We start from the raw sequence: 22721 nt of genomic DNA, 5'->3' as shown, positions 1-22721 counted from the left end.
TATTGCTCTAAGACCCCATAAAGTATATATTTTCTGGGTCGTGGTAAAATTCTGAGTCGATCTAAGCATGTCCGTCCGTCTGTTGAAATCACGCTAACTTCTGAACGAAACAAGCTATCGACTTGAAACTTGGCACAAGTAGTTGTTATTGATGTAGGTCGGATGGTATTGCAAATGGGTCATATCGGTCCACTTTTACGTATAGGCCCCATATAAACGGACCCCCAAATTTAGCTTGCAGAGCCTATAAGAGAAGCATATTTCATCCGATCTGGCTAAAATTTGGTACATGGTGTTGGTATATGGTCTCTAACACCCATGCACAAATTGGTCCATATCGGTGCATAATTATATATAGCCCCCATATAAACCGATCCCCAGATTTGAACTCTGTAGCCTCTTAGAGGAGCAAAATTCATCCGATCCGGTTGAAATTTGGTACGTGGTGTTAGTATATGGTCTCTAAACACCATGCAAAAATTGGTCCATATCGGTCCATAATTATATATAGTCCCCATATAAACCGATTCCGAGATTTGGTTTGTGGATCCTCTAAGAGAAGCAAATTTCATCCGATACGGCTGAAATTTGGTACATGGTATTAGTATATGGTCTCTAACAACCATGCAAAAATTGGTCCATATCGGTCCATAATTATATATAGCCCCCCATATAAACCGATCCCCCGATTTGGCTTGGGGAGCCTCAAAGGGAAGCAAATTTCATCCGATCCGGCTTAAATTTGGCACATGATGTTAGTATATGGTCTCTAACAACCATGCAAAAATTGGTCCGTATCTGTCCATAATTATATATAGCCCCCATATAAACCGATCCCCAGATTTGGCTTGCGGAGCCTCTAAGAGAAGCAAATTTCAACCATGCAACCATGCAAAAATTGGCCCATATCGGTCCATAATTATATATAGCCCTTATATAAACCGATCCCCAGATTTGACCTCCGCAGCCTCTTGGAGGAGCAAAATTCATCTGATCCGGTTCAAATTTGGAACGTTGTTTAGTACATGGCCGCTAACAACCATACCAAAATTGGTCCATATCGGTCTGTAGTTATATGTAGCCGATCTCCAATTATACAAAAATTGGTCCATATCGGTTTGTCAAAATTTTATTTCTATAGAAAATTTTGTGAAAATTTTATTTCTATAGAAAATTTTGTTAAAATTTTATTTCTATAGAAAATTTTGTCAAAATTTTATTTCTATAGAAAATTTTAACAAACTGAATTATATGCGTATTTAATCGATACCATGTATGGACTTACATACAATTTAGAAGGCGGTGTTAGGAGGTTTTAAGATACCTTGCCATCGGCAAGCGTTACCGCAACTTAAGTAATTCGATTGTAAATGGCAATGTTTAGAAGAAGTTTCTACGCAATCCATGGTGGAGGGTACATAAGCTTCTGCCTGGCCGAACTTACGGCCGTATATATTTGTTTTTTTTTTTTTTTTGATTTTTTGAAGCAAAAATTTAATAATTACACTTAATAATAATTTATTATATTCTATCACCACAAATTACCGAGAAGAATTTATTATTGTCATAATTAGTTTATTATTATAACTCATCGTTTATAATTCCCACTGTATTGCAACGTATAATGACAGTTTTACTACTACAAATGCAAATTGTAATGAGTTGTAATTACCTAGTTTTTGCTGAGTATTGTGTTGGATTACACAACAGCAAGTCTGGGTTCAATTCCTCCTGGCGTCATAGAGTATTTCAAAGTACAAATTGCATCATAAATATACAAACCATACTACTTCGAAAACAAAAACCATACTACTACAGATCTATTATAATTGAAAGAAACCCTTTTACCAATTTTTAGATACCATCTTAGATCCTTCAAATTTATTGGGAACTATATAAACCTAACAAAAAAGAGCTTTCACAAACGTAGTTTGGATCCCAAATTTATGATCCGCAACTAGTGCAAACTTGGATCATATCCAATGAATTTTACCTGGGCTTGTCATAGGATGGAAGTACCCCATTTTTGGATCCTTTGCCTTGCTTTAAAAGTTGTGCCTTGGATGTTCATTTGGATAAAGAAATTTAGAAAACCAAAAACAAACATTTTTTTCCAATTTTACTTTTTATTATACCCTGCGCCACAGTGTGGAACAGGCTATTATAACACAGCAAAAAAACACGACGCCACAAAAGTAGTGAAAATTTGCCTTTTGGATACGGAAGTGGTGCAAAATTGGCGCAGACGCGATGAATTGCATGTGGGCTTACCATAGGATGGATGTCCACCATTTTAATAGCCGTCGCACTGAATTTGCATCACTTCTTAAGGTGTAATCCGGATTGGATGTAAATTGGGAAATTTTGTGATATTTTGCAACTAAATCATTTTGATCACTTTCTATGATTTTTAATGCATTCTAACGCTTGTCTGAAACGTTTCACCTAAAATATTTTCAAAAATTCGCATTTAGCACTTTTTTCGACAAAATTTAAACAATTTGTAGCATTTGATTATTTCTTACTCTGTTCTTAACCTATTTGAAACAAAAAAAATTAAATTATCCGTTAAAAATGTGAAAAAAAGCGATTTTTAAAAAATTTAATGAAAAGAACTTCCTGTGTAGTTAAAATAAAGACAATTTTGGGAGGGCATTTTTGAAAGTGCTTCTAAAATTGTGCCTTTAGAAGAACTTCCAATTTGTATACCCTCCACCATAGGATGGGGGGTATATAGTAACTTTGTCACTCCGTTTGTAACACATCGAAATATTGCTCTAAGACCCCATAAAGTATATATATTCTGGGTCTTGGTGAAATTCTGAGTCGATCTAATCATGTCCGTCCGTCTGTTGAAATCACGCTAACTTCCGAACGAAACAAGCTATCGACTTGAAACTTGGCACAAGTAGTTGTTATTGATGTAGGTCGGACTGTATTGTAAATGGGCCATATCCGTCCACTTTTACGTATAGCCCCCATATAAACGGACCTCCAGATTTTGCTTGCGGATCCTCTAAGAGAATCAAATTTCATCCGATCCAGCTGAAATTTGGTACGTGGTGTTAGTATATGGTCTCTAAAAACCATGAAAAAATTGGTTCACATCGGTCCATAATTATATATAGCCCCCATATAAACCGATCCCCAGATTTGACCTCCGGAGCCTCGTGGAAGAGCAAAATTCATCCGATCCGGCTGAAATTTGGTACATGGTGTTAGTATATGGTCTCTAAAAACCATGAAAAAATTGGTTCACATCGGTCCATAATTATATATAGCCCCCATATAAACCGATCCCCAGATTTGACCTCCGGAGCCTCGTGGAAGAGCAAAATTCATCTGATTCATCTGAAATTTGGTACGTTGTGTTAGTATATGGTCTCTAACAACCAAGCAGGAATTGGTCCACATTGGTCCATAATTATAGCCCCCATATAAACCGATTCCCAGATTTCACTTGAGGAGCCTCTAAGAGAAGCAAATTTCATCCCATACGGCTGAAATTTGGTACATGGTATTAGTATATGGTCTCTAACAACCATGCAAAAATTGGTCCGTATCGGTCCATAATTATATATAGCCCCCATATAAACCGATCCCCAGATTTGGCTTGCGAAGCCTCAAAGAGAAGCAACTTTCATCTGATCCGGCTGAAATTTGATACGTGGTGTTTGTATATGGTCTCTAAAAACCATGCAAAAATTGGTCTACATAGGTCCATAATTATATATAGCCCCCATATAAACCGATCCCCCGATTTGGCTTTCGGAGCCTCTAAGAGAAGCAAATTTCATGCGATACGGCAGAAATTTGGTACATGGTGTTAATATATGGCCTCAAACATCCATGCAAAAATTGGTCGAAATCGGTCCATAATTATATATAGCCCCCATAATTATATATAGCCCCCTATTAAACCATCACCCTCGGGTGGATAAGCAAAATTCATTCGATCTGATTGAAATTTAGTACGTGGTGTTATTATATGGTATCTAACAACCATGCAGGTATTGGTCCATATCAGTCCATAATTATATATAGCCCCCATATAAACCGATCCCGTGATTTGATTTTGGAGCCTCTTGGAGGAGCAAACTTCATCCGAGTCAGTTGAAATTTGGTACATTGTGCTAGTATATGGCCGTTAATAACCATGTCTAACTAGGTCCATATCGGTCTATAGTTATATATATATAGCCCTCAGATAAATCGATCCCAACCCCACATAAATTGGTCCATATCAAGTACATAATTGTAGCCCCCATATAAGCGACCCCCATATTTCAATTCTGGTTCTCCACGTGCCGCGCAAAAGTCCATATCGATTCGTAATTATTTGCAGACTTACCTATACATACCTGTCTAATATATACCACGTATGGACCAACTAAAAATTTAGAAAACGATGTTAAGAAGTTTTAAAATACCACAACCCAATTAATTCGGTTGTGGATGACAGTCTTTCGTAGAAGTTTCTACGCAATCCATGGTGGAGGGTACATAAGATTCGGCCTGGCCGAACTTACGGCCGTATATACTTGTTTTATTTAATACTTATTCAATACTCAGTAAATAAATACATGTTATCGAATAAAATAACTTTGAATAAAATCCAATTATTTTTTGCATAACAATCAATTATCACTATTTTAACGTCTACCATTTTATCTACAAGAGAAGGAAACACTTTCATAGCTTTAGTAAACTTTTGAAGATCCAGGGCAACGGATGACTTTAACATCGCTGTACTCGTTCAATGTACATAAAAATACATTTAAAATAATATAAATATATTTAAATTTAAAATGAAGTTTGTGATAACACTGGTGCCAGTATTATTGGCTTCTGGAATCTATTGGGCAATTCGTGATGAAACTCCTGACCAAGGTAAGTCCATTCCAATCGGATTTTTTTAAATTTATTAATTAAATTAATATTTACAAAGATAAGTTTGTCTAATCTCTTTTGTACTCCTACACGCAAAGAAAAAAGAAACATTTGGAAAACTTGTACCGAAAACGTTTTTCTTTTGTTAGAGTTTTTTTGAATTGCTTCGAAAATTTTACACTTTTATCATCAAAAAAATTCCTTTGTTACAAAATTTTTATTTTTTCAATAAAAACAGTTAGTTTTGAACCAACAACACAGTTCATTTCGTTTATATCAAACACTGTTCTTTTCTGACTTTAGGTCTTTTATAAGACACATTTTACAGTTCATAGTAAAAATTTAATATAGCAGAATGTAATGTTGAACCGTTTTTGCGGAATCTTCCGAACATATCTGGAATATATTAAAAAAAAAAAAAAACTTTGGTCGAAGCAGGGATCAAACCCAGGACCCTTTGCATACAAGTCGGACGTAGCAACCACTGCTCCACGTTGCCCAACTAAATGTATGTTTCTTTTAAATAATGTTGTTTTTAATCGGCTCGTGGGCGCCGCAAGCTATGCTATATAAATATAACTTATATGGGTAATTGTCTATTGATGACAATAACGGCTACATAGCTCAGTGGATAGTGTGTTGGCTTACAAATTGCATGGCCGCGGTTCGATTCTCCGTCCAGGCGAAAGGTAAAAAAATTTTAAAAATTTATAAAATCGTATAACATATGAGAAATATGTGAGAGCAAATGCAATTAGCCAGAAAAAGATGTTTTTTTTCTTTTTTTGAGTTAGTCTTTATGAAATTGTTTTTACATCCTGGAAAAGAATAAACGTTTTTCACAAAAACTATATACATTTCTTCCAAATACACTTCCTTTCAGCGAAAAGCAAATGAGAAACGAACTTTGTTCGTCTAAAATTTCGTTTGGGAGGAAAGATTTTTTTTTGCGTGTAGAGACTAGTTGAAAATTTCTCTAAAATTCACAATCATTTTGAAATAACTCAAAAAAAATTCGACAAGATCGAAACTTATGTACCCCCACCATGGATTGCGTAGAAGGTTCTACTAGACACCGTCATCCACAATCGAATTACTTGCGTTGTGGTAACAATTGCCGAGGGCAATGTATCTTCAAACTTCATAGCATTGTCTTTTAAATAGTAAATTAGGTCCATGGAGTCAATGTTAGAAAAAAACAATTCGGGCGGGACCGAATATATCATACCCTAATATATTTGTGAGGTACCACAAAAAGTTGTCTGGGAAATAAACCATACTATCTTATTAAGAAAATTAAGGGGTACATTTTAGGGGAGCAAATTTGAATGCGATAGGTTAGTAAAGAAGCGCAATATGGCCCCATTTGTCGAATTCGGGCAATACATATATATGTATCGAATCATAAATTTGATCCGATTTTTTCCAAATTCGTCCTTGTAACATAAAAACGCCACGTACCAAATTTCATAAAAAATCTGTTAATATGTGCGACTGGAATCCTGCAGGATGGAATACACGGTCAAACGGACGGACACCAAGAGCTAGATCGACTCGACTGGTTTAGAGTATAAACAAGTATATACAGCAGTAAGTACGGCCGGGCCGAATCTTAAATACCCACCACCATGAACCAAATATTAGGGTTTCCATTGAAATTTCAGGTGGGCTTAGGTTAGGTTAGGTTATGTGGCAGCCCGATGTATCAGGCTCACTTAGACTATTCAGTCCATTGTGATACCACAGTGGTGAACTTCTCTCTTATCACTGAGTGCTGCCCGATTCCATGTTAAGCTCAATGACAAGGGACCTCCTTTTTATAGCCGAGTCCGAACGGCGTTCCACATTGGAGTGAAACCACTTAGAGAAGCTTTGAAACCCTCAGAAATGTCACCAGCATTACTGAGGTGGGATAATCCACCGCTGAAAAACTTTTTGGTGTTCGGTCGTAGCAGGAATCGAACCCACGACCTTGTGTATGCAAGGCGGGCATGCTAACCATTGCACCACGGTGGGCTTAGGGACTTGAGGACACTTTCCGAAGATAAATTTAAAGATTTCACCTATGAGGACTATATCAGATTCTGGATTTATAAGAACCATTTTTTTAGAGGAATCATTAACATCTCTTGTAAGTGTGCAAGAAAATTATAAAATAACGTCTTGATTTTAAATCTTAAATCTGTATATTTTGACCCGAGAAGTAAAATCTGTAAATTTTACATTGAGTTTCAAGCAATTTTCATGATCAGTGCGCCTTCTATACCCTCAAGAAGTGAAGTCGGTCTATATGGAGGCATTACCAAATGGACCGATAAAAACTTAATCCGATACAAGTTTTTGTGAGCCTAAAACACCAGAATATTTACAATTTCAGGCAAATCGGATAAAAACTACGGTTTCTAGAAACCCAAGGAGTTAAATCGGGAGATGGGGTCTATACTCAAATATGGACCGATACTCACCGTTTTCGGCGAGTACCTCTTTTTGGCCCGAAAATACCTCTAGATTTCCAATTTCAGGCAAATTGGATAAAAACTTCGGATTCTAGAAGCCCAAGAAGTAAAATCGGGATATCGGTCTATATGGGGGCTATACGTCACCATTTGTGGCACACCTCTTTATGGTCCTAAAATACCTATAAATTTCCAATTTCAGGCAAATTGTATATAAACTACGGATTCCATAAACCCAAGATGTAAAATCGGGAGATCGGTCTATATGGGGGCTATACCAAAACATGGAACGATACGAATCATTTTCGAAACACTTTTTGATGGTCCGCAAGTACCTCTAGATTTTCAATTTCAGGCAAATTGGATTTCAGGCAAATTCTATAAGCCCAAGACCCCAAATCGGGAGGTCGGTTTATATGGGGACCATACCAAAACATGGACCGATGCTCACCATTTTTGGCACACCTCTTTACGGTTCTAAAGTACCTCTCGATTTCCAATTTCAGGTAAATTGGATAAAAACTGCGGTTTCTATAAGCCCAAGAAGTAAAATCGGGAGATCGGTCTATATGGGGGCTATACCAAAATATGGACCGATACTCACAATTTTTGGCACACATCTTTATGGTCGTAAAATGCCTATAGATTTCAAATTTCAGGCAAATTGGATAAAAAATACGATTTATATAAGCCCAAGACCCGAAATCGGGAGGTCGGTTTATATGGGGACTATATCAAAACCTGGACCGATATAGCCCATCTTCGAACTTGACCTGCCTGCAGACAAAAGACGAGTTTGTGCAAAAATTTCAGCACGATTGCTTCATTATTGAAGACTGTAGCGTGATTACAACAGACAGACAGACGGACAGACGGACATCGTTATATCGTCTTAGAATTTCTCCCTTATCAGGAATATATATACTTTATGTAGACGGAAATCGATATAGCCCATCTTCGAACTTGACCTGCCTGCAGACAAAAGACGAGTTTGTGCAAAAATTTCAGCACGATTGCTTCATTATTGAAGAATGTAGCGTGATTACAACATACAGACAGACAGACGGACATCGTTATATCGTCTTAGAATTTTTCCCTGATCAGGAATATATATACTTTATGTAGACGGAAATCGATATTTCGATGTGTTACAAACGAAATGACAAACTTATTATACCCCCGTCACCATTCTATGGTGGTGGGTATAAAAAGACAGATTAAAGATATAGTTAATATAAACCAATTCAATTAATTATGAATTCAGTTAATTCGAACGGTAATTAGAGAGTCAAATTTCGACGGCATCGGATGAAATTTGTTCCTCCATGAGGCTCGAGAAGTCAAATTTAGGGGTCGGTTTAAATAGAGGCTACATATAATTATGAACCGACATCGACCAATTTTGTATGGAGTTTAGAGGCCATAGACTAACACCATACCAAATTTCAAACGGATCGGATGAATTTTACTCCTCCAAGAGACTTCGGAAATCAAATCTGGGGATCAGTTTATATGGGGGCTATATATAATTATGAACCAATCTTGCCCAATTTTTGCATGGTGTTTAGAGACCATAGACTAACACCACGTACAAAATTTCAAATTTTCTACCCCAAGAGGCTCCGACATCCAAGTATGGATGTATGTAGCTTGTATGTAGCCTGTACATAAAACTGGTCTGATATGGCTAATTTTCAATACTATCCGACCTACACTTTTTGTGAAACCTTTGCTGACCTTAGCTTAAATATTAATCGAGCAAGGAAATGGTAACAGATTTTTTTTTGGTTTAGAATATTATATAATCAGGTCCTCCGGACCTTGATTGTTATACCCTCCACCATAGGATGGGGGGTATATTAACTTTGTCATTCCGTTTGTAACACATCGAAATATTGATCTAAGACCCCATAAAGTATATATATTCTGGGTCGTGGTGAAATTCTGAGTCGATCTGAGCATGTCCGTCCGTCCGTCCGTCCGTCTGTTGAAATCACGCTAACTTCCGAACGAAACAAGCTATCGACTTGAAACTTGGCACAAGTAGTTGTTATTGATGTAGGTCGGATGGTATTGCAAATGGGCCATATCGGTCCACTTTTACGTATAGCCCCCATATAAACGGACCCCCAAATTTGGCTTGCGAGGCCTCTAAGAGAAGCAAATTCCATCCGATCCGGCTGAAATTTGGTACATGGTGTTAGTATATGGTCTCTAACAACCATGCAAAAATTGGTTCACATCGGTCCATAATTATATATAGCCCCCATATAAACCGATCCCCCGATTTGGCTTGCGAGGCCTCTAAGAGAAGCAAATTTCATCCGATCCGGCTGAAATTTGGTACATGGTGTTAGTCTATGGTCTCTAACAACCATGCAAAAATTGGTCCACATCGGTCCATAATTATATATAGCCCCCATATAAACCGATCCCCCGATTTGGCTTGCGAGGCCTCTAAGTGAAGCAAATTTCATCCGATCCGGCTGAAATTTGGTACATGGTGTTAGTATATGGTATCTAACAACCACGCAAAAAGTGGTCCACATCGGTCCATAATTATATATAGCCTTCATATAAACCGATCCCCCGATTTGGCTTGCGAGGCCTCTAAGAGAAGCAAATTTCATCCGATCCGGCTGGAATTTGGTACATGGTGTTAGTATATGGTCTCTAACAACCATGCAAAAATTGGTCCACATCGGTCCATAATTATATATAGCCCCCATATAAACCGATCCCCAGATTTGACCTCCGGAGCCTCTTGGAAGAGCAAAATTCATCCGATTCGGTTGAAATTTGGTATGTGATGTTAGTATATGGTATCCAATAACCATGCAGGAATTGGTTCATATCAGTCCATAATTATATATAGCACCCATATAAACCGATCCCCAGATTTGACCTCCGGTGCCTTTTGGAGAAGCAAAATTTATCCGATCTGGTTGAAATTTTGTACGTGTATAGTATATGATATTTAACAACCATGCCAAAAGTGGTCCATATCAGTCCATAATCACATATAGCCCCCATATAAACCGATCCCGAGATTTGGTTTTGGAGCCTCTTGGAGGAGCAAATTTCATCCGAGTCAGTTGAAATTTGGTACATTGTGCTAGTATATGGCCGTTAACAACCATGCCTAGCTAGGTCCATATCGGTTTATAGTTATATATGGCCCTCAGATCCATATCACTAATTGTATATAGCCCCCATATAAGCGACCCCCATATGTCAATTCTGGCTCCCTACGTACCGTGCAAAAGTCCATATCGATCCGTAATTATTTGAAGACTTACCTACACATTTTTTTTTGTCTAATGTATACCACGTATGGACTAACTCACAATTTAGAAAACGATTTAAGATACCACAACCCAAGTAATTCGATTGTGGATGACAGTCTTTCGTAGAAGTTTCTACGCAATCCATGGTGGAGGGTACATATGATTCGGCCTGGCCGAACTTACGGCCGTTTATACTTGTTTTTAACTTTTTTTATTCAAGCTTTAGACCAATTTTAACACTCGTTCATGCTTATTTCTTTTTATCTATACTTATTTTCAGATGCCAAACAAGAGCTTCCTTCACTTTATACATTCGATGATTATGATATGTGTTTATTTAATGCCACATCTATTGTGGCATCTACCTACTGTATGGTTTATGCTCAGATATTACCTGATAATTCGTCCGAGTTGTGGCGAAAAATTGCAGCTCATAAAATGCACAAATTTCATTATCATCATGATAAACTATTCTTTGGCGTGTGTCTAGAGAAATGTATGCCGTTTCTCGAAGCAAATGATTATAATGAAAACTCCTCTAATAGTACCGGAATATTAGACAAAGAGGTAAGTACGGCAATTTTTTATAATTTGCCATAATAATTTCTGGAATTTAATATATGTTTGCTTTTTTGGTTTTTACTCCACAGATTCTCGAGTATTTCGAAATGGTTCATAAAAGACCTTTGGATACTGAAATGCGCTTGAAATATTCATCGCAGATTGAAAAATGTATCAACGAAGAATTCCAAAAGAAATACGATTTACAACTGGAAACCTTCATTGAATATTGCGAAAGGAGTCCCGAAGAGAAGCCCTCACAACAAGGTAAATGCCAGTTTTTTTAGATTTATATTCCACACCACTATGGTGTAATAGCCCAGATCTGCATAAAAATATACCTACCAAAATATTGGTTCAGGATAAACACCCTTCATATACATAAAGAGGTTTCTACAGAGATGGTGCGCATAGCATTTTTTTAACAGACTAAGAATTAATAAAGTGGTAAAAATTATTTAAATTTTGTCGAAAACAATGCTAAGTCCATTCCAGAAAAATTACGATTTTTTTCTGGAATTATTATAATAATTATTTATTTGGCAAAATGTCATAAATTTTTTATACCCTGCGCCACACTGTGGAACAGGGTATTATAAGTTAGTGCATATGTTTGTAACACCCAGAAGGAGACGAGATAGACACATGGTGTCTTTGGCAATAATGCTCAGGGTGGGTCCCTGAGTCGATATAACCATGTCCATCTGTCCGTCCGTCCGTCTGTCCGTCCGTCTGTCTGTGAACACATTTTTGTGATCAAAGTCTAGGTCGCAATTTAAGTCCAATCACCTTCAAATTTGGCACATGTTCCTAATTTGGGTCAGAATAGAAGCCTATTGATTTTGGAAGAAATCGGTTCAGATTTAGATATAGCTCCCATATATATCTTTCGCCCGATTTGCACTAATATGGACCCAGCAGCTAGATTTTTATACCGATTTGCTTGAAATTTTGTACAAACATAACACATAGTCGTATAGTCAAGTGTGCAAAATTTGATTGAAATCGGTTCAGATCTAGATATAGTTCCCATATATATCTTTCGCCCGATATGGACTAACATGGACACAGCAGCCAGAGTTTTATACCGATTTGCTTGAAATTGTGTACAAACATAACACTTAGTCGTATAGTCTAGTGTGCAAAATTTGATTGAAATCGGTTCAGATTTAGATATAGCTTCCCTATATATTTTTCGCCCGATATGGACTTATATGGCCCCAGAAGCCAGAGTTTTGGCCGAAATTGGTTGAAATTTTGCACAAGGAGTACAATTGGTAGTATAGTCATGTGTGCCAAATTTGATTGAAAACGGTTCAGATTTAGATATAGCTTCCCTATATATTTTTCGCCAGATATGGACTTATATGGCCCCAAAAGCCAGAGTTTTGGCCCAATTTGGTTGAAATTTTGCACAAGGAGTACAATTGGTTGTATAGTCATGTGCGCCAAATTTGATTGAAATCGGTTCAGATTTAGATATAGCTGCCATATATATTTTTCGCCCGATATGGACTTATATGGCCTCAGAAGCCAGAGTTTTGGCCCAATTTGGTTGAAATTTTGCACTAGGAGTACAATTAGTAATATAGTCATGTGTGCCAAATTTGATTGAAATCGGTTCAGATTTAGATATAGCTCCCGTATATATGTTTTTCTGATTTCGACAAAAATGGTCAAAATACCAATATTTTCCTTGTTAAATCGCCACTGCTTAGTCGAAAAGTTGTAAAAATGACTCTAATTTTCCTAAACTTCTAATACATATATATCGAGCGATAAATCATAAATAAACTTTTGCGAAGATTCCTTAATTGCTTCAGATTTAAATGTTTCCTATATTTTTATACCCTCCATCATAGGATGGGGGTATATTAACTTTGTCATTCCGTTTGTAACACATCGAAATATTGCTCTAAGATCCCATAAAGTATATATATTCTGGGTCGTGGTGAAATTCTGAGTCGATCTAAGCATGTCCGTCCGTCCGTCCGTCCGTCCGTCTGTTGAAATCACGCTAACTTCCGAACGAAACAAGCTATCGACTTGAAACTTGGCACAAGTAGTTGTTATCGATGTAGGTCGGACGGTATTGAAAATGGGCCATATCGGTCCACTTTTACGTATAGCCCCCATATAAAGGGACCCTCAGATTTGGCTTGTGGAGCCTCTAACAGAAGCATATTTCATCCGATCCGGCTGAAATTTGGTATATGGTGTTGGTATATGGTCTCTAACAACCATGCAAAAATTGGACCAAATCGGTCAATAATTATATATAGCCCCCATATAAACCGATCCCCAGATTTGGCTTGCGGAGCCTAAAAGAGAAGCAAATTTCATCCGCTCCGCCTGAAATTCGGTACATGATATTGGTATATGGTCTCTAACAACCATGCAAAAATTGGTCCACATCGGTTCATAATCATATATAGCTCCCATATAAACCGATCCCCAGATTTGGCTTGCGGAGCCTCAAAGAGAAGCAAATTTCATCCGATGCGGCTGAAATTTGGTACATGATGTTGGTATATGGTCTATAACAACCATGCAAAAATTGGTCCACATCGGTTCATAATTATATATAGCCCCCATATAAACCGATCCCCAGATTTGGCTTGTGGAGCCTCTAAGACAAGCATATTTCATCCGATCCGGCTGAAATTTGGTACATGATGTTGGTATATGATCTCTAACAACCATGCAAAAATTGGATCACATCGGTCCATAATTATATATAGACCCCATATAAACCGATCTCCAGATTTGGCTTACGAAGCCTCAAAGAGAAGCAAATTGCATCCGATCCGGCTGAAATTTGGTACATGGTATTGGTATTTGGTCTTTAACAACCGTGCAAAAATTGGTCCACATCGGTCTATAATTATATATAGCGCCCATATAAACCGATCCCCAGATTTGGGTTGCGGAGCCTCAAAAAGAAGCAAATTTCATCCGATCCGCCTGAAATTTGGTACATGATATTGGTATTTGGTCTCTAACAACCATGCAAAAATTTGTCCACATCGGTTCATAATTATATATAGCTCCTATATAAACCTATTCCAGATTTGGCTTGCGAAGTCTCCAAGAGAAGCAAATTTCAACCAATCCGGTTGTGATTTGAAACATGGTGTTAGTATATGATCTTTAACCGTGCCAGAATTGGTCCAATCACACAAAAATTGGTCCATATTGGTTCATAATCAAGGTTGCCACTAGAGCCACAAATAATCTACCAAAATTTTATTTATATAGAAAATTTTGTCAAAATGTTATTTCTATAGAAAATTTTGTCAAAATTTTATTTCTAGAGAAAATTTTGTTAAAATTTTATTCGGTTCATAATAAAATTTTCATCATTGTCAAAATTTTATTTCTATAGAAAATTTTGTCAAAATTTTATTTCTATAGAAAATTTGTTCAAATTTTATTCGGTTCATAATCATGGTTGCCACTCGAGCCAAAAATAATCTACCAAGATTTTATTTCTATAGAATATTTTGTCAAAAGTTTATTTCTATAGAAAATTTTGTTAAAATTTTATTTCTGTAGAAATTTTTTTCAACATTTTCTTTCTATAGAAAATTTTGTCAAAATTTTTATTTCTATAGAAAATTTTGTGAAAATTTTATTTCTATAGAAAATTTTGTTAATTTTATTTCTGTAGAAAATTTTGTTAAAATTTTATTTCTGTAGAAAATTTTGTCAAAATTTTATGTCTACTTTGTCAAACTGAATTATATACGTATTGGATCGATCTTTTTATACCCTTCATCATAGGATGTGGGTATATTAACTTTGTCATTCCGTTTGTAACACATCGAAATATTGCTCTAAGACCCCATAAAGTATATATATTCTGGGTCGTGGTGAAATTCTGAGTCGATCTAAGCATGTCCGTCCGTCCGTCCGTCTGTTGAAATCACGCTAACTTCCGAACGAAACAAGCTATCGACTTGATGGCACAAGTAGTTGTTATCGATGTAGGTCAGACGGTATTGAAAATGGGCCATATCGGTCCACTTTTACGTATAGCCCCCATATAAAGGGACCCTCAGATTTGGCTTGTGGAGCCTCTAACAGAAGCATATTTCATCCGATCTGGCTGAAATTTGGTACATGGTGTTGGTATATGGTCTCTAACAACCATGCAAAAATTGGTCCATATCGGTCCATAATTATATATAGCCCCTATATAAACCGATCCCCAGATTTGGCTTGTGGAGCCTCTAACAGAAGCATATTTCATCCGATCCGGCTGAAATTTGGTACATGGTGTTAGTATATGGTATCTAACAATCATGCAAAAATTGACCGACATCGGTCCATAATTATATATAGCCCCCATATAAACCGATCCCCAGATTTGGCTTGCGGAGCCTCAAAGAGAAGCAAATTTCATCCGATCCGGCTGAAATTTGGTACATGGTGTTGGTATATGGTCTCTACCAACCGTGCAAAAATTGGTCCATATCGGACCATAATTATATATAGCCCCCATATAAACCGATCCCCAGATTTGGGTTGCGGAGCCTCTAAAGAAGCAAATTTCATCCGATCCGGCTGAAATTTGGTACATGGTATTAGTATATGGTCTCTACCAACCGTGCAAAAATTGGTCCATATCGCTCCATAATTATATATAGCCCCCATATAAAACGTTCTCAAGATTTGACCTCCGGAGCCTCTAGGAGGAGCAAAATTCATCCGATCCGGTTCAAATTAGGAACGTGGTGTTAGTATATGGTCGCTAACAACCATACCAAAATTGGTCCAATCACACAAAAATTGGTCCATATCGGTTCATAATCATGGTTGCCACTACAGCAAAAAATAATCTACCAAAATTTTATTTCTATAGAAAATTTTGTCAAAATTTTATTTCTAGAGAAAATTTTGTTAAAATTTTATTCGGTTCATAATAAAATTTTCATCATTGTCAAAATTTTTATTTCTATAGAAAATTTTGTTCAAATTTTATTCGGTTCATAATCATGGTTGCCACTCGAGCCAAAAATAATCTACCAAAATTTTATTTCTATAGAAAATTTTGTCAAAAGTTTATTTCTGTAGAAAATTTTGTTAAAATTTTATTTCTGTAGACATTTTTGTCAAAATTTTCTTTCTATAGAAAATTTTGTGAACATTTTTATTTCTATAGAAAATTTTGTGAAAATTTTATTTCTATAGAAAATTTTGTTAAAATTTTATTTCTGTAGAAAATTTTGTCAAAATTTTATGTCTACTTTGTCAAACTGAATTATATACGTATTGGATCGATCTTTTTTGATTTAATATATACCACGTATGGACTTACATACAATTTAGAAGATGGTGTTAGGAGGTTTTAAGATACCTTGCCATCGGCAAGCGTTACCGCAACTTAAGTAATTCGATTGTGGATGGCAGTGTTTAGAAGAAGTTTCTACGCAATCCATGATGGAGGGTACATAAGCTTCGGCCTGGCCGAACTTACGGCTGTATATACTTGTTTTTTACTAACATTGTGTTCCACCCTAGTGCATTAGCCGACTTAAATTTTGAGTCTATAGATTTTGTAGAAGTCTATCAAATTCTGTCCAAATCGAGTGATATTTAAATGTATGTATTTGGGACAAACCTTTATATATAGCACCCAACACATTTGACGGATGTGATATGGTATCGAAAATTTAGATCTACAAAGTGGTGCTGGGTATAATATACTCGGCCCCGCCCGACTTTAGACTTTCCTTACTTGTTTTAAATTACCTCCAAAGCACTGAATTCGGATCAAACCTTAAGAATTGATGTAAATTCAGTGCAACGGATGTTGAAATGGTGGACATCCGTCCTATGACAAGCCCATGATAATTTCATCGCTTATGTGCCCATTTTGCACCACTTCCGGATCCAAAAAGAACATTTTCACTACTTTTTTTATACCCTCCACCATACGATGGGGGTATATTAACTTTGTCATTCCGTTTGTAACACATCGAAATATTGCTCTAAGTCCCCATAAAGTATATATATTCTGGGTCGTGGTGAAATTCTGAGTCGATCTAAGCATGTCCGTCCGTCCGTCTGTCCGTCTGTTGAAATCACGCTAACTTCCGAACGAAACAAGCTATCGACTTGAAACTTGGCACCAGTAGTTGTTATTGATGTAGGTCGGATGGTATTGAAAATGGGCCATATCGGTCCACTTTTACGTATAGCCCCCATATAAAGGGACCATCAGATTTGGCTTGTGGAGCCTCTAACAGAAGCATATTTCATCCGATCCGGCTGAAATTTGGTACATGGTGTTGGTATATGGTCTCTAAAAACCATGCAAACATTGGTCCACATCGGTCCATAATTATATTTAGCTCCCATATAAACCGATCCCCAGATTTGGCTTGTGGAGCTTCAAAGAGAAGCAAATTTCATCCCATCCGGCTGAAATTTGGTACATGTTGTTGGTATATGGTCTCTTACAACCATGCAACAATTGGTCCACATCGGTCCATAATTATATATAGCCCCCATATAAACCGATCCCCAGATTTGGTTTGTGGAGCCTCTAAGAGAAGCAAATTTCATCCGATCCAGCTGAAATTTGGTACATGGTGTTAGTATATGGTCTCTAACAACCATGCAAAAATTGGTCCACATCGGTCCATAATTATATTTAGCTCCCATATAAACCGATCCCCAGATTTGGCTTGTGGAGCTTCAAAGAGAAGCAAATTTCATCCCATCCGGCTGAAATTTGGTACATGTTGTTGGTATATAGTCTCTTACAACCATGCAACAATTGGTCCACATCGGTCCATAATTATATATAGCCCCCATATAAACCGATCCCCAGATTTGGTTTGTGGAGCCTCTAAGAGAAGCAAATTTCATCCGATCCGGCTGAAATTTGGTACATGGTGTTAGTATATGGTCTCTAACAACCATGCAAAAATTGGTCCACATCGGTCCATAATTATATATAGCCCCCATATAAACCAATCCCCAGATTTGGCTTGCGGAGCCTCAAAGAGAAACAAATTTCATCCGATCCGGCTGAAATTTGGTACATGATGTTGGTATATGGTCTCTAACAATCATGCAAAAATTGGTCCACATCGGTCCATAATTATATAGACCCCATATAAACCGATCCCCAAATTTGGCTTGCGGAGCCTCAAAGAGGAGCAATTTTCATCCGATCCGGCCGAAATTTGGTACTTGGTGTTGGTGTATGGTCTCTAACAACCATGTGAAAATTGGTCCACATCGGTTCATAATTATATATAGACCCCATATACTGATCCCCAGATTTGGCTTGCGAAGTCTCCAAGAGAAGCAAATTTCATCCAATCCGGTTGTAATTTGGAACATGGTGGTATTATATGATCTTTAACAACCGTGCCAGAATTGGTCCATAATTATATATAGCCCCCATATAAAACGTTCTCCAGACTTGACCTCCGGAGCCTCTTGGAGGAGCAAAATTCATCCGACCCGGTTCAAATTTGGAACGTGGTGTTAGTATATGGCCGCTAACAACCATACCAAAATTGGACCATATCGGTCTATAGTTATATATAGCCGATCTCCAATCACACAAAAATTGATCCACATCGGTTCATAATCATGGTTGCCACTCAAGCCAAAAATAATCTACCAAAATTTTATTTCTATAAAAAATTTTGTCAAAATTTTATTTCTATAGAAAATTTTGTCAAAATTATATTTCTATAGAAAATTTTGTTAAAATTTTATTTCTGTAGAAATTTTTGTCAAAATTTTATTTCTATAGAAAATTTTGTTAAAATTTTATTCGGTTCATAATCATGGTTGCCTCTCGAGCCAAAAATAATCTACCACGATTTTATTTCTATAGAAAATTTTGTTAAAACTTTATTTCTGTAGAAATTTTTGTCAAAATTTTATTTGTATAGAAAATTTTGTGAAAATTTTATTTCTATAGAAAATTTTGTGAAAATTTTATTTCTATAGAAAATTTTGTTAAAATTTTATTTCTGTAGAAAATTTTGTCAACATTTTATTTCTATAGAAAAATTTTTCAAACTGAATTACATACGTATTTGATCGATCTTTTTTGATTTAATATATACCACGTATGGACTTACATACAATTTAGAATACGGTGTTAGGAAGTTTTAAGATACCTTGCCATCGGCTAGCGTTACCGCAACTTAAGTAATTCGGTTGTGGATGGCAGTGTTAGAAGAAGTTTCTACACTGTTAGAAAAATATGTTTTTCATATGTTTCGATATAAACAAAATGTGTTTCGGGCACAATTTTTAAACACAATATATTTAAGTGCAAACATGTAATGTTCTCAAACTAACACTAAATGTTTGGAACACATATGTTAATATGTTAGAATATATTATGTTTGGGGCATGCATGTTTCATAAAAATTATATGTGTGAATGTAAACATATATAAATTTACAAATTTCGAGTAAACATATATATGTTGTGATATTTTATTCAGAGAGCGAAAGAGAGAGAGTATAGAGAAAGAAATAGAGATAAAAACCGGGAGGGTTGACGAAAGATATCAAATGAACACAGCGAGAGAATCGAAAGAGAGCAATTTCTGTGAAACCGCTTATATGTTGTTTCGGAAACTGCTTTATGATAAGGCCAAAAATTTTATACGCTTAAGTCTAAATATTATTTAATTTAAGTCTAAATATTATTTAATTTGTGTATATTATAAAATTATTTATGTATTTTTATACTCGACCCCACGTTCTTCCTTTGTTAGAGTTTTTGAATTCCTTCCAAAATATCAAACTTTTATACCAAAACCAGTTTTTTATTACAAAGTTGTTATTTTTGCAATAAAAAAATCATATTTTATCCAAAAGCTCAGTCCATTTCGTTTATATCAAGCACTGTTTCTGACTGTAAATCTTTAATAACACACATTTCGAAGTTTCATTATAAAAATTTAATATAGTATAAATATAAATGCGTAAATTAAAAAAAAAAAACAATTGGTGTTTGGTCGGAGCAGGGATTGAACCCACGACCCTTTGCATGTACGGCAGACATGCTAACCACTGCTCCACGTTGCCAACACATGTATGTTTCTGTTAAATAATGTTATGTTTGCATGGGCTCGTGGGCGCTGCAAACTATGCTATATAAATGTAACTTATAACGATAATTGTCTTCTGGTGACTATAACAGCTACGTAGCTCAGTGGTAGTGTGTTGGCCTACAAACTGTATGGTCCTTGGTTCGATTCTCCGTCCAGGCGAAAGGTAAAATTTAAAAAAAATTATAAAATTGAATAATTTCTTCAACATTATTTGTATTACAGAAAAAGGTGCCAAGAACTAAAAAATTTCGTGGAAGTGAAAATTATGTTAGGGAATGAGCACAATCTTCTTTGGGGAAAATTCTTCCAAGCATATAATATTTTTGGCTCAAAATGCTTCCAAAAATAGAATATGTTCACATAAAACAAACATATTAATGTTTCAGCAGTATCCAATAATATATGTGCTTCCTGCAAAATATGTTTGGAACATATGTTAGAGAGGCGATTTTTTTTGAGGGTGTTCGCAATCCATGGTGGAGGGTACATAAGCTTCGGCCTGGCCGAACTTACGGCCGTATATACTTGTTATACCCTCCACCATAGGATGGGGGTATATTAGCTTTGTCATTCCGTTTGTAACACATCGAAATATTGCTCTAAGACCCCATAAAGTATATATATTCAGGGTCGTGGTGAAATTCTGAGTCGATCTAAGCATGTCCGTCCGTCTGTTGAAATCACGCTAACTTCCGAACGGAACAAGCTATCGACTTGAAACTTGGCACCAGTAGTTGTTATTGATGTAGGTCGGATGGTATTGAAAATGGGCCATATCGGTCCACTTTTACGTATAGCCCCCATATAAAGGGACCCTCAGATTTGGCTTGTGGAGCCTCTAAGAGAAGCATATTTCATCCGATCCGGCTGAAATTTGGTACATGGTGTTGGTATATGGTCTCTAACAACCATGCAAAAATTGGTCCACATCGGTCCATAATTATATTTAGCTCCCATATAAACCGATCCCCAGATTTGGCTTGTGGAGCTTCAAAGAGAAGCAAATTTCATCCCATCCGGCTGAAATTTGGTACATGATGTTGGTATATGGTCTCTAACAACCATACAAAAATTGGTCCACATCGGTCCATAATTATATATAGACCCCATATAAACCGATCCCCAGATTTGGCTTGTGGAGCCTCTAACAGAAGCATATTTCATCCGATCCGGCTGAAATTTGGTACATGGTGTTGGTATATGGTCTCTAACAACCATGCAAAACTTGGTCCATATCGGTCCATAATTATATATAGCCCCCATATAAACCGATCCCCAGATTTGGCTTGTGGAGCCTCTAAGAGAAGCATATTTCATCCGATCCGGCTGAAATTTGGTACATGGTGTTGGTATATGGTCTCTAACAACCATGCAAAAATTGGTCCACATCGGTCCATAATTATATTTAGCTCCCATATAAACCGATCCCCAGATTTGGCTTGTGGAGCTTCAAAGAGAAGCAAATTTCATCCCATCCGGCTGAAATTTGGTACATGATGTTGGTATATGGTCTCTAACAACCATACAAAAATTGGTCCACATCGGTCCATAATTATATTTAGCTCCCATATAAACCGATCCCCAGATTTGGCTTGTGGAGCTTCAAAGAGAAGCAAATTTCATCCGATCCTGCTGAAATTTGGTACATGGTGTTAGTATATGGTCTTTAACAACCATGCAAAACTTGGTCCATATCGGTCCATAATTATATATAGCCCCCATATAAACCGATCCCCAGATTTGGCTTGCGGAGCCTCAAAGAGAAGCAAATTTCATCCGATCCGGCTGAAATTTGGTACATGATGTTGGTATATGGTCTCTAACAACCATGCAAAAATTGGTCCACATCGGTCCATAATTATATATAGCCCCCATATAAACCGATCCCCCGATTTGGCTTGCGAGGCCTCTAAGAGAGGCAAATTTCATCCGATCCTGCTGAAATTTGGTACATGGTGTTAGTATATGGTCTTTAACAACCGTGCAAAAATTGGTCCATATCGGTCCATAATTATATATAGCCCCCATATAAACCGATCCCCAGATTTGGCTTGCGGAGCCTCAAAGAGAAGCAAATTTCATCCGATCCGGCTGAAATTTTGTACATGATGTTGGTATATGGTCTCTAACAACCATGCAAAAATTGGTCCACATGGGTCCATAATTATATTTAGCTCCCATATAAACCGATCCCCAGATTTGGCTTGCGAAGTCTCCAAGAGAAGCAAATTTCATCCAATCCGGTTGTAATTTGGAACATGGTGGTATTATATGATCTTTAACAACCGTGCCAGAATTGGTCCATAATTATATATAGCCCCCATATAAAACTTTCTCCAGATTTGACCTCCGGAGCCTCTTGGAGGAGCAAAATTCATCCGACCCGGTTCAAATTTGGAACGTGGTGTTAGTATTGGTCCATATCGGTCT

General features: G+C 36.7%; 1 protein-coding gene across 2 annotated transcripts in view; it reads left to right on the top strand.

The window, feature by feature from the left end:
- Positions 1 to 4700: 4700 nt before the first annotated feature.
- The window catches only part of LOC142238146 (uncharacterized), a 404035-nt gene continuing 386014 nt past the window's right edge, over positions 4701 to 22721 (top strand). For both annotated transcript variants that reach the window (XM_075309706.1, XM_075309705.1), the window contains exons 1-3: positions 4701 to 4890; positions 10914 to 11200; positions 11284 to 11461. In XM_075309706.1, coding sequence (XP_075165821.1) covers positions 4809 to 4890; positions 10914 to 11200; positions 11284 to 11461 — 547 coding nt within the window. In that variant the 5' untranslated portion in view covers positions 4701 to 4808. The remainder of the gene's footprint in view (positions 4891 to 10913; positions 11201 to 11283; positions 11462 to 22721) is intronic.

This window comes from Haematobia irritans, chromosome 5 (assembly GCF_050003625.1).
Source record: "Haematobia irritans isolate KBUSLIRL chromosome 5, ASM5000362v1, whole genome shotgun sequence".
In the NCBI taxonomy this organism is placed as follows: Eukaryota; Metazoa; Arthropoda; class Insecta; order Diptera; family Muscidae; genus Haematobia; species Haematobia irritans.
Note: the sequence above shows the minus strand (reverse complement) of the source record. Positions and strands in the feature narration are given on the sequence as shown.